This window comes from Eleginops maclovinus, chromosome 20, assembly GCF_036324505.1.
Source record: "Eleginops maclovinus isolate JMC-PN-2008 ecotype Puerto Natales chromosome 20, JC_Emac_rtc_rv5, whole genome shotgun sequence".
NCBI lineage: Eukaryota > Metazoa > Chordata > Actinopteri > Perciformes > Eleginopidae > Eleginops > Eleginops maclovinus.
Genome location: NC_086368.1, coordinates 16307452 through 16320405, shown reverse-complemented (window position 1 = coordinate 16320405; position 12954 = coordinate 16307452). Strand labels below are relative to the sequence as shown.

The window sequence follows — 12954 nt, the reverse complement described above, 5'->3', positions numbered from 1 at the left end:
TGATTATTTTATTCATGTTACTTTTGTATCTACTTTTGTTCTCTTACATGTTTGGTCTTGTGCTCAGCTGTAGGGATCCAGATGAAGCTTGAGTTCTTCCAGAGGAAGTTCTGGACGGCCTGCAGACAGGTAACTAAACAACAGCCACTGCAGCTTGTCTTACAACGTAAAGAGCTCTGAGATCAGGTGTGAAGTTTAAATACTTATGTTTTGTGATCAGTGTACCGCTCTGGATGGAAAATGTGGCATTAGCTGTGATAACCCGGTAAGTAAAGTCACACAACTCTGACTTTTGAATTATTTTCTTTCAGGTTGTTTTGTTAACATAAATCTTATATTCTCTTGTCTGATAGGACATAAACTGCTATCTCATTGACAACAATGCCTTCATACTCGTCACAGAGGAGCCCTCTCAGGTACTGTGTGCATGTAGGATTACATCTATGAACAAAAGTGGAAAAAGGGAAACACCTTAACACTCTCCAATTTACCTTTTCCAGTTGCCTTTAAATGTTTCTCAATAGGTCTTGAATGTGTAGAGTAACCCTTGGCTAACATCTGACAAGCTCAATTTACAGAATCTCTTAACACAGAGGGGACACATATTTATGGATACATAGCATGAAAAAGTGGAATTTTCATAAAAGGTGACCTCTAAAGGGATATAGGATGCAAGTTAGAGAAAGAAAATTGAAGTCTCTTTTTTTACTCGTGGCAGCAGCACTGAAAAACATGGTTGGAAAATCTTCAATCGGTGTGCCTGTGTGCTTTGACACAACTTCTCTCTCAGACAGGGCTCTTCTTCGGAGAGGTAGAGGGTGCTGTTATGAACAAACTTCTCCAGATGGGGTCCTTCAAAAGGTCTGAGACACATTATCAAATTTCTCTGAGCAGTAAACTGATACATTAAAGCATTAAACATAAATGTCATATTTAACTTTACATCCTCTGCTGCTCTGTTTGTGTTACAGGATCACGCTGTATGATTACCAGGCGCTCTGCAGAGAGTACGCTGGGAGCAGCGACAGTGCACGCTCTCTATCAGACGTAAGTCAGAACAGCAGCTGATATAAAGATAGAGACATGTAAAACAATAATTGTACCATTATCTATGTATCTGCTTCACTACGGTACATCTACACCTGAGTTCAAATCTGTGTCATATCTCAGCTCATTTCGTTTCAGATTCTAACACTAAATTCTTGTCTGTTTCAGCCCTTCACTGTTGTTAAGTGGCTCCTGACTGAACTTGTCATGTAAGCAACATACAACATTATTTGAAGGAAGTGCACATTACATGGTCCCATAAATGACATGATATGATGAAGCCTAAACAATGTGGTCATCTTTTATAGGGGTTTTATTTGTAGGATGGAGAGGTAATTAGGTTAGTGGATGAAAAAAGTTGTGTATAAAATGTATAATTAGTTTCATCAGTTATATATATAGGCATTTACACATAAAATGATATTATATGAACTTCTATTACTTTTATGATACTATATATATATTGTGCTTAATAGTTATAGTTGTACATTTAATTATTTTATTTATTAAGAACGCTTTACCCTTTAAGAAAGAAACCAGTTAACTATTAATCATTTTTATCCTTAACTATACATTCAATCACATCACATTGTATATGGCTGACGCTTTTATCCAAAGCGACTCACAATAAGTGCAACTGATATAGTTTAATATTTAATTGCTGTCTCTGGAACATTTGTTATAATGTGATCTTTATGTTCTTCTCTAGTTTTCTTCTAGAGTTTAACCTGTACAGCTGGTGGAATGTGGATCTCTCCGTGAAAGGTAACTTCGATTATTTCAGGCGTGAGCGTTATTCCGCTTCTCTGGGGCTTTTCCATAGCTGAAATTGCTTTGTCACACATTCAGCTCAAAGGCCTCGAGGTAAAACACACATGGTGCCGTGTGATACAGAATACCCTGCCTTTGTCTCCGAACGGACCATCAAAGAAACAACAGGCAACATTGACTGTGAGGACTGTGTCAGGTACTGCTTCAGGCCAACTTGTGAAATCCTGACATAATCGCTGCCTTTCCTAACCATATCGATTCAAACTAAACAGTCGATGTTCAGTCTACTCTTATCATATACTGTGTAATTCTTATAATCTATTTGTACTGCAGATCTTTCGTCATACAGCAGATTCCCAGCAGCAACCTCTTCATGGTGGTTGTGGACAACAAGTGTGACTGCAGCAGTTCTCCTCCAGTAACCATGGATCCCATCGAGATCATGTATATCCTTTCTACAGGAAACAAGCATGTTTCATATGTGGAAGCAGATGCAAGTAGTAGATCATATTACTGACTCTGAAATATGTATAATTTTCTTCTATAGGGCTTATGTTTGACTTGCATCTGACTCAATGGATGGTATTTATGTTGGTGAATCATTGAACATGTCCTGTAAATGTTTTTACACCCTTGACTCCTTTGAACACAACGAGTCACTAAAATGTGACAGACTGAAGTTTCAGAAGGACAGGAAGAAGCCTGAATCCTGTCATCCTTTCCACCCTGAGGTATGTGTGTCCATCTACATGCAAATGTGTGTCTACATGTGCAGTTACACAGTTATAAGTTGATGATGGGGGACTGGAGGAACAGTCTGATTTATGTACCGGAGTATTTCTTTACTTCCTGAACTTTTTACCGGTTGATTGCGACTTAATGTTTACGGCAAAGCTTTAGGAAGTCACTGCTCATGGCCAAGAAATAGAAAACATTTAGAGGTGTTATAGGCAGATTGGAACAATGAAGAGAGCCAAGCTATCTGCTTCAAATCTTTTACCTAAACTCAGCAAACTAGTCACTGTAGCTTCATATTTAAAGTACAGACGATAAGACTGGAGCCCATTTATCTTTCGAATAAGGGCACAATTCAGTCATATATTGTCATATATGTTACAGTTTATGTCTAGAGAGTGAAAAAATGAAACATAAGTGATGTATAGCTACATTAATGTCAAAGACAAATTCTATTTCACTGTAATCAACCAATAAACAATGAGTCAGGCTCAAATAACTGTTACAGATTGATCTATAAGGCAGGAATCCATAGTGAAACAAGTAAACCATTAATGTGTATTATCACTGTAAGACATTTAGAAACTCCGTGAAATGGAGAACAAATAAGTTAGGCAGGATTTGACCATAACAGGATCATTTCAGCCTTAACAACTTATTGTTTATATATTTTTTTGCCCATTATTCTTATTGGTTATAATTTGGTGCTCCATGTTAAATTATGGTTGATACAGATTTTAGATAAACCTTGATGATATACTTACAGTGGGGCAAAAAAGTATTTAGTCAGCCACCAATTGTGCAAGTTCTCCCATTTAAAAAGATGAGAGAGGCCTGTAATTTTTATCATAGGTATACCTCAACTATGAGAGACAGAATGAGAAAAAAAATCCAGAAAATCACATTGTAGGATTTTTAAAGAATTTATTTTCAAATGATTGTGGAAAATAAGTATTTGGTCAATAACAAAAGTTCATCTCAATACTTTGTTATATACCCTTTGGTGGCAATGACAGAGGTCAAACGTTTTCTGTAAGTCTTCACAAGGTTTTCACACACTGTTGCTGGTATTTTGGCCCATTCCTCCATGCAGATCTCCTCTAAAGCAGTGATGTTTTGGGGCTGTCGCTGGGCAACACAGACTTTCAACTCCCTCCAAAGATTTTCTATGGGGTTGAGATCTGGAGACTGGCTAGGCCACTCCAGGACCTTGAAATGCTTCTTACGAAGCCACTCCTTCGTTGCCCTGGCGGTGTGTTTGGGATCATTGTCATGCTGAAAGACCCAGCCACGCTTCATCTTCAGTGCCCTTGCTGATGGAAGGAGGTTTTCACTCAAAATCTCACGATACATGGCCCCATTCATTCTTTCCTTTACACGGATCAGTCGTCCTGGTCCCTTTGCAGAAAAGCAGCCCCAAAGCATGATGTTTCCACCCCCATGCTTCACAGTAGGTATGGTGTTCTTTGGATGCAACTCTGCATTCTTTCTCCTCCAAACACGACGACTTGAGTTTTTACCAAAAAGTTCGATTTTGGTTTCATCTGACCATATGACATTCTCCCAATCCTCTTCTGGATCATCCAAATGCCCTCTAGCAAACTTCAGACGGGCCTGGACATGTACTGGCTTAAGCAGGGGGACACGTCTGGAACTGCAGGATTTAAGTCCCTGGCGGGCATAGTGTGTTACTGATGGTAGCCTCTGTTACTTTGGTCCCAGCTCTCTGCAGGTCATTCACTAGGTCCCCCCGTGTGGTTGTGGGATTTTTGCTCACGTTCTTGTGATCATTTTGACCCCACGGGGTGAGATCTTGCGTGGAGCCCCAGATCGAGGGAGATTAGCAGTGGTCTTATATGTCTTCCATTTTCTAATAATTGCTCCCACAGTTGATTTCTTCACACCAAGCTGCTTACCTATTGCAGATTCAGTTTTCCCAGCCTGGTGCAGGTCTACAATTTTGTCTCTGGTCTCCTTTGACAGCTCTTTGTTCTTGGCCATAGTGGAGTTTGGAGTATGACTGTTTGAGGTTGTGGACAGGTGTCTTTTATACTGATAACGAGTTCAAAAAGGTGCCATTAATACAGGTAACGAGTGGAGGACAGAGGAGCCTCTTAAAGAAGAAGTTACAGGTCTGTGAGAGCCAGAAATCTTGCTTGTTTGTAGGTGACCAAATACTTATTTTACCGAGGAATTTACCAATGAATTCATTAAAAATCCTACAATGTGATTTCCTGGATTTCTTTTCTCATTCTGTCTCTCATAGTTGAGGTATACCTATGATAAAAATTACAGGCCTCTCTCATCTTTTTAAATGGGAGAACTTGCACAATTGGTGGCTGACTAAATACTTTTTTGCCCCACTGTATCACCAAACTGTCAGTCCACAAACCAACTCACTGCTTAAACTGTAGCTGTTTAAAACCAGCGTAATGTTTTCCTGTACAATGAGGGACTATTGACCAGGTGTATCCTTTCAGTTTTACCTCTCAATGTGGTTCAACTGTTGTCTTATTTTACAACCTCTACTATGGAAATAAGATGACTCGTTTCAATAACTTCAGGTTACATCTATAAGCAGCCACTCCTTTCTGCCAACACAAAGCATATCAACCCTGAAAATATTCAATAACATACCCTGAACATATGTATTACAAAAGAGTGTCTTCTGCAGGAAAATGCCATGGAGTGTGGTTCAGCATCGCGCCTCTCCAGCCCTCTAGCTGCAGCTCTGCTCCCTCTGATAGCATCGACCTTTAGCAGGTGACCTTTAGCAGCATGACCGGACTTCAGTATGGACTAACTCAACAAGAAGATGCTTATAAACACATAGAGAACATGGCCAATCAGAAATGAATTTGCTCATACCTGTGCAACAGGCAGCGCTCCACCAAGAAAACAAATCTTTATCCGTAGCACTAAGGCTCACATCCATTAAAGCAGGAAACATAAGCGATGTGGCGCAGCAACAGAAAATGAGGATAAGAAAGTGCTAGGTGACTTTGCTCAGAGCATTGCAGATCACGCCACGACAGTTTTCCATAGTGTCACGATGTGTGCTGAAGTTTAAGTATATAAAAAAAAAAGAACATTTTTGAAAAGTATGATAGTAAGACATTTAATATGTTTGATTCTTCGGTTTGAAGGAAAAAAAGAAGTATAATGTAAGAGTATGTGGAATGTAAAATGCACTTTTGTCATATGTGAAGAGTGGTCTTTATATTTTGGCAGTAAATTGCTGAACACAGCTGACAGAGCCATCATATTTTTATTTATTTAAAATGTTTTATTTTAGAACTTGCTTTATTCTACCAGTTTCTCCTTGTTTTAAAGCAGAAGACATTTCAGACGAGCTAAAGTTGCATGAAGAAGATCACAGAATGTTACATTGATACAACAGCCATAATTTGTGAAGGTGACTACAAACACTTAACCTCATGTTTGAGAGAGATGATGAATAAATACAAAGAAATATTTTCCTTCCTTTACTTACCCCTTGTGTTTTTTGTGTGTGTGTGTGTGTGTGTGTGTGTGTGTGTGTGTGTGTGTGTGTGTGTGTGTGTGTGTGTGTGTGTGTGTGTGTGTGTGTGTGTGTGTGTGTGTGTGTGTGTGTGTGTGTGTGTGTGTGTGTGTGTGTGTGTGTGTGTGTAAACTGATATAAAACAATGATGCTTAAGGGACAGACAAAAAAGAAAGAAATTCAAAGCAATATAATCATAAAATACATTTATAGTTCAAAGTCACAGAATTATTTTACAAATTACATCCCGTAGAATAGAAATATATTTGAGGTTTTCCCCATTTTTAAAACTTTTGTTCATAGATGTAAAACTGCATACAAAACATTAAACAGAAAATACAAACATTTAACTCGTCTTACATTATACTGGATTATAAAATTTACTTTGGACACATGGTTTGCTTTTCTTTTAACAGTTTTTTTTAGACTGCCTGCTTCCTCTTGCTGTTCAGTATAAACGTTTCAGTGTAGCTGCACCGTGCTGTATATTTTACAGCTCAAGTCTGGATCAGCCGGCTCCTCAGGGATTATGTACATATGGTACGTCTCGGACTGGGAAAAGAAAGAAAACAAATATAGTTTGTACATATGTCTTTTGTGTATATATATATACAACACTATATATGCTGCAGTTGTTTATTTTTGTCTCGTGCCAAGCTTACATATTCAACTTTGGTCTCCACCTCATCAGGAACTGCCACTGAGAAAAATACACACACATGCCTTTTTTATTGCAAGGTCTGAAAATAAAAGGTACACAATGTGATGGTCACATGGTGGAATGAGCACCCCATTGACATCAGGACAGAAGAAACTGCATAACTCCCATCACAAACTGAAAACACATGTGTTTCGATTGCATCTTTGCAATTCAATTCTAGCAACATGTAGGCTATAGAGTTAGCGTAGGCCTGGTAACAAATTCCCCAGCACTAACAATGGTGTGACTTGCTTGAAGTGAATATATCTACACTTTCCTTGTTGTTCAGAGTTTGTTTCTCTAAGTCGCTTCAGAAAAAAGCGTCAGCCAAATGAAATGTAATCTAATGGTCACAACTACAACTTGTCATGATTACGTGTTTCTTGGATAGCATTACACTTCCAGGGTTATTTTTCTTTTGAGAGAAGAATTTATGTACCATCTCAAACAATACTTTGTATGTGAAAAACAGTGTGAAGAGGAGAAGAGTTTATTTTTTCTCAGTGCAGTGGTGGTAACCCACTCGCGTGGTTAACCATCAGTTAAGATGCAGGTCTTGCTCGCACCAATAGTTATTTTAGTAGATGTGAGCTACGTAAACTGTTGAACTGAACAAATGTGAAGCTGCTTTAAATATTTGTTTTAACTGCAAATGACTTTTCAGACCCAATCCAAATGGTTTATGTCTTCTCAGTAATTGTTCAAGTCTTTCCAACTGAACAATTTTTTTGTTTTTAGATGAAGTGATTAAAAACCGATTCTGATCTTTTAAGACAAAAACATTGACACATTCATACCAGGTCTTCGGTGGGGACACATAATTGCAGAAACCAGCAGGATGATGCCCACAGTAACTCCACATCCAGCCACAGCTGCTACGAACTTCCATATGTCTGCTTTGAAACAAGAAGCAATACAAGTGTCAGTCCAACATATGCTTCTCCCAACATTATCATGTTCTGTGCATAAATACAACGATTCATCACAGACATGATGAATTAAAAGAATGACATTGGAAACCTGAATTACAGTTTCAAAAAATTTAAGAATCAAGAATAGTATGTCAGTTATGAAGTTAGTTAGTTCTGTTGACTGTTAGGGTGGTAAGTTATTATTTGTTCGATTTGTTTATTAAATATGTTCAACCGTTTCAAACTTCAGTATGGACTTTCTCATTGAAAATGTGTCACAGCATGAAGCCAAACTTAGCCTCTTGGCAACTCAAATTTAAATGGGAATTGAGCCGCCATACATAGTGACATGTTTTTTTATTAACATTTTGGAATATGTGAGAAGGTTCCTCTAAAGCAGCAGGCACAATATCACTTGAATATTATGAGTGCACACTGCCCACAAATATTTTTGAAAATCCACATTATATCAGGTTTGTATTTCTATGAAATATGAAGAATCCCTTCCTGTTTTTCCTTTGCCAGAGGGATCTTCTTAGTATGATTAAGATATATCAGAATGTTTGATGAGTCAGTATTAATAATGGAAAAGTTATTTCACCTGATGCTGCTTTCATTGGTTTCATTGGGAGGAAGAGGAGGAACTACCAGTATTATGTGACATTACAACAGTTCAACCTTGTGAAACAACAAAAGTATATTTCATATACTGGATGCACTCAAACGCCTACATTGTAAATGACATATGTCACAATCAATATGTGGACATTTGTTACCTGATGTCTGTTTTGCAGGTGTTACAGGGGGGAAAGGATAAGGACTAATAACAGTCAGACCTCTCAAATGAAAACACAAAGAACAGATCAAAATGTCAAACTAATTGATAATTATATTTTAAAATGTTCTGGACTGCTGACCTAAAGGGACAGTTTCCCCGAACATTAAAAATTCATAATCTTCGAGTGACAGGTATTTCTCGGTAAAAATAGAAAGCTTCCTACATGAAACTGTTGACGAGGTCGGTAGATCATTTTGAGTTTAAATTTTCAAATGTATTTTCTGGCACTTTGAGCACCAAAAGAAAGGTGCCATAGTTCCTTTATATTCAAGAAAAAGCACACCTCTCAAACCCCCAAAAATGTAGATTGATGAAAAGCAACACAAGAGAAAAGTTCGATTGTGTGTCTAAATAATAAATAAAATGTCCTACCTGTGGTACCCTCTGATGGTGCAATCGACTGGGTCGTGCTTGACTCGTTTTCCACAATATCTATAAAAAGAGAAGATAGATTTTAAATGAAGCATTTCAGCTTTCACAAAAAAACAAATATTGATGTAAGCTGTGGGAATGGCTTATATTGTATGATTTGCATATATGTCTATTGCTGACCCCAATCCAAATAGGGAACGCATATGTGTATACGTTAAAAAAAGTACTGACATCAAAAAACGTATCACCCATATGATTGTACACTGGTGGCACTTTAGTGTTAATACGGGGTTGTCGAATCAGTATTTCTTTATTTGATTGGATTTGAATTTCCTAACAGAAATTAACACCTGCAATAAAATCACTTTTCTCTAAAAATAAATATATGTATAGCTGTGGATGGGAGTAAAGCAGTCACTCACTGTGTATGGTGATGGAGGACGTGTCACAGTGTGGAGATGGAGAATTTGACCCTCCATATTTTATAGAGTAATAACATTTCACTTGAACCTCAGCAGGTGAACTCTGCTGTGACATCTCCAGCAGCTCAGTTCCTGTCAGTGTCTTCAGACAAGAAAAGACACTGACAATGTGTCCACTTAAAGTGTAGAAATAACAGTGAGTCACAGAAACAGACGGTGGAGTCTGACAGTGCAGAGTGACTGAGTCTGTCTCTGTAATCACCGGTGGATTCACTGTCAATGTTGGTGGGAGAAGAGCTGGAAATATAAATATATGTTTGGTTACAAAGCTGAATATGTAATTTGTTTGAAAACATTGCTGATATTAATTTATATATAATGGCAGAGCATTCTTATAAAAAAAAACATTAAAAGTGTTGTGCTCCTATACTTAAGTCAATGTTAACAGTGTTGACTCACTTTGAATGATGATGGAGGATACATCACTCTCAGGAGATTTAGTCATGTCACGATAATAACATTTCACTTGAACCTCAGCAGGTGATCTCTGCTGTGACATCAGCAGCAGCTCAGTTCCTGTCAGTGTCTTCAGACAAGAGAAGACTCTGATACTTCCTCCACTTAAAGTGTAGAAATAACACTGAGTCACAGAAACAGACGGTGGAGTCTGACAGTGCAGAGTGACTGAGTCTGTCTCTGTGATCACCGGTGGATTCACTGTCAGTGTTGGTGGAAGAAGATCTGGAAATATAAGGATATGTGAAAAAAAATAAAGTTATGTTATTTGTTTAAAACCATTACTGTTTTAATTGATATATAATGGCAGCGAATGCCTATTGAAAACCTAAACAAGTGTTGTGCTCATAGTGAAATTTAACAGGGTGGACTATGAATGATGATGGAGGATACATAACTCTCAGGAGATTTATATCTGTCAGACTTTTCTCAAAAAATAAATATATTTATAACTTTGAATAGGAGTAAAGCAGTCAGTCACCGCGTATGGTGATGGAGGACGTGTCACTGTGTGGAGATGGAGAATTTGACCCTTCAAACGTTACAGCGTAATAACATTTCACTTGAACCTCAGCAGGTGATCTCTGTTGGGACATCTCCAGCAGCTCAGTTCCTCTCAGTGTCTTCAGACAAGAGAAAACTTTGACAGTGTGTCCACTTAAAGTGAAGAAATAACAATGAGACACAGAAACAGATGGTGGAGTCTGACAGTGCAGAGTGACTGAGTCTGTCTCTGTGATCACCGGTGGATTCATTGTCAGTGTTGGTGGAGGAAGAGCTGGAAATATAAGGATATGTGAAAAAAAATAAAGTTATGTTATTTGTTTAAAACCATTACTGTTTTAATTGATATATAATGGCAGCGAATGCCTATTGAAAACCTAAACAAGTGTTGTGCTCATAGTGAAATTTAACAGGGTGGACTATGAATGATGATGGAGGATACATAACTCTCAGGAGATTTATATCTGTCAGACTTTTCTCTAAAAATAAATATATTTATAACTTTGAATGGAAGTAAAGCAGTCAGTCACCGCATATGGTGATGGAGGACGTGTCACTGTGTGGAGATGGAGAATTTGACCCTTCAAACGTTACAGCGTAATAACATTTCACTTGAACCTCAGCAGGTGATCTCTGTTGTGACATCTCCAGCAGCTCAGTTCCTCTCAGTGTCTTCAGACAAGAGAAAACTCTGACAGTGTGTCCACTTAAAGTGTAGAAATTACACTGAGACACAGAAACAGACGGTGGAGTCTGACAGTGCAGAGTGACTGAGTCTGTCTCCCTGATCATCGGTGGATATACTGTCAGTGTTGGTGGAAGAAGAGCTGGAAATTGTGCGGGGAAAAAAAATATATATATATCACTAAAATTTTTCTTTATGAGAATGAAACCCAATGCTTTCAAATACTGAATAATTCAATTGATATGAAAGTATTGTTAATGGTGAAAAATGATTTAATGTAGGAAATGCTAAAAACGATATACTTTACAATTAAATAGTTTGTAAGATAAGTTAAATATCCAACAATAATAAAACCTGGACAATAAAGACAATCGATTAGAGACTGACCTTGTGCTTCATACAATTGAAAGAAATCTGTCGAAAAATAGAATTTGCAAGTTAGCAAGTTCAAGAGACGTAAAGTTAACAAATGAATGACTTCAACGGGAAAAAAACGTAACAGTTGAACGTGTTTTGCCTCCCCAATGGAGTCACAATCAGCACATGGAAACGTAGGCAACAACAACACATTACATATTACACTTATAAAAATAAGAGTAAATATTAATCCATTTCAGAAGCTTTCTAACTGTACGACCTGTTTGCTCACTAAGCCTTCACCAGGTCTCTGAACACATGGACACTCCATGAGTATGAAATGCACTGAACTACATGTTCATAAAACACTCTCTGAAAATATTTTTTAAATTGACCTGTGGGTTAGCATTTGTAAAAAACAAAATTTGCTTGCCTGCATAAGTTTGTAATAGCCTACATTAATAATGAATAAATCAATAAGAGGTTTAACTTACACACGAGGATGACAAACAGCAGGCGTCCAGCCATGATGAAGCTTGTGAGTTTGACTGTGTGACAAACTCAAGCATAATTTAACAAAACTCTGAGGAAAGCCACAGGTAGCTGTAGAAGGGAATGACATTATCATACAGGCCACAGACACACACTTCACATCCTGTTTAAATTATCTTTACGGTTTTATTTTTGGGATTGACCACACAGAGACTCAATGCTTAAAAAAGACGAGTACGTGTTGTTTGGTTGATAAATTGTGTGTGTGTGTGTGTGTGTGTGTGTGTGTGTGTGTGTGTGTGTGTGTGTGTGTGTGTGTGTGTGTGTGTGTGTGTGTGTGTGTGTGTGTGTGTATGTATAAAACACTTTATAAAGTATATGCAAGTCTTCACTGACGGGTTGTCAAAGTAAATATGTTTTTCAGACCATAGTAAAATGTGTCGTTGGTGTAATTCTTATTTAAGTCATGTTAGAAAAAGAGTTTTCTCACGAACGTGTGTTATTGATTTTCGCCTTGATTGTATCCCAACACCAATTCCTTTTGTGTAATGCACTTTGGTACAATCATGTTTGTGTTTAAGGGCTAAATCATTTAAAACAAACCTGAACTTTGACTTATAAAATGAAGGAGACTCTTTAATCATGTTTAATCATTTTCATTTGAAGCATAGCAACACCTGATACATGACATGTACTGTACCTGGACATAATGATCAAATTTAAATTAACAGAAATTTAAAAATAAATGCAAAGAAAGAAAACTCTTGGATTTCAAATGAACTTTGATGGCTGTGAGCAGTCTCTCTCAGGACTGATGCAGCTTCTCTGCTGTTGTCACTATGACAAGAAAGAAAAAGACAAGCCTTAACTGCCTTCAGTAAAGTTTAGATGTCAGTGATCATTATGCATTTTTTCAACGTATAAAAGGTGTTTATTTTCTGATACACTGCAATAAAAACTTTAGCATTTAGCAGAACTTGCAGCACCAAGTGGTTAATAAACGTGTGTAAAAACCTCATGCCTTAAACAGGAAGAGAAAGCAGCTCACCACTGTTACATTTATAGGTGACAACGCTGTAGGTGT

The 12954-nt window shown here is 37.6% G+C and overlaps 2 protein-coding genes across 6 annotated transcripts in view; one reads left to right on the top strand and one right to left on the bottom strand.

Annotated features, from left to right (window-relative positions):
- Positions 1–6037, top strand: part of LOC134883600 (voltage-dependent calcium channel subunit alpha-2/delta-3-like) — a 32316-nt gene extending 26279 nt beyond the window's left edge. The window contains exons 29-39 of one of the 4 annotated variants that reach the window (XM_063912055.1): positions 68–129; positions 221–265; positions 354–416; positions 791–861; positions 972–1047; positions 1216–1256; positions 1757–1812; positions 1897–2014; positions 2152–2265; positions 2468–2549; positions 5228–6037. In XM_063912055.1, coding sequence (XP_063768125.1) covers positions 68–129; positions 221–265; positions 354–416; positions 791–861; positions 972–1047; positions 1216–1256; positions 1757–1812; positions 1897–2014; positions 2152–2265; positions 2468–2549; positions 5228–5320 — 821 coding nt within the window. In that variant the 3' untranslated portion in view covers positions 5321–6037. Of the gene's footprint in view, positions 1–67; positions 130–220; positions 266–353; positions 417–721; positions 862–971; positions 1048–1215; positions 1257–1756; positions 1813–1896; positions 2015–2151; positions 2266–2467; positions 2550–5227 lie in introns of those variants that run through there. The other 3 variants (XR_010168295.1, XR_010168296.1, XR_010168297.1) reach the window with 3 other exon arrangements.
- Positions 6038–6304: 267 nt separating this feature from the next.
- LOC134883253 (uncharacterized) lies at positions 6305–12430 on the bottom strand. Of its 2 annotated transcripts, none has more exons than XM_063911545.1 (10): positions 11873–12430; positions 11409–11435; positions 10867–11163; positions 10314–10610; positions 9776–10057; positions 9317–9613; positions 8895–8954; positions 7571–7666; positions 6736–6773; positions 6305–6625 (listed from the first exon to the last, which is right to left on the bottom strand). In XM_063911545.1, exons 1-10 carry the CDS (start codon positions 11904–11906, stop codon positions 6536–6538), a joined length of 1518 nt encoding a protein of 505 aa, XP_063767615.1. In that variant the 5' UTR covers positions 11907–12430; the 3' UTR covers positions 6305–6535. The 2 variants fall into 2 exon arrangements, with proteins under 2 accessions (XP_063767615.1, XP_063767614.1); XM_063911544.1 differs by having other exon boundaries at positions 7571–7669; positions 11873–12429.
- Between the last annotated feature and the right edge of the window lie 524 nt (positions 12431–12954).

Coding starts and splice junctions, on each gene's coding strand:
- LOC134883253 (XM_063911544.1), bottom strand. CDS start 11,906: ATGGCTGGACGCCTGCTGTTTGTCATCCTCGTGT. Junction 11,164..11,408: donor TCAATTGTATGAAGCACAAG/GTCAGTCTCTAA, acceptor CACAATTTCCAG/CTCTTCTTCCACCAACACTG. Junction 9,614..9,775: donor ATCCTCCATCATCATTCAAA/GTGAGTCAACAC, acceptor TTATATTTCCAG/CTCTTCTCCCACCAACATTG.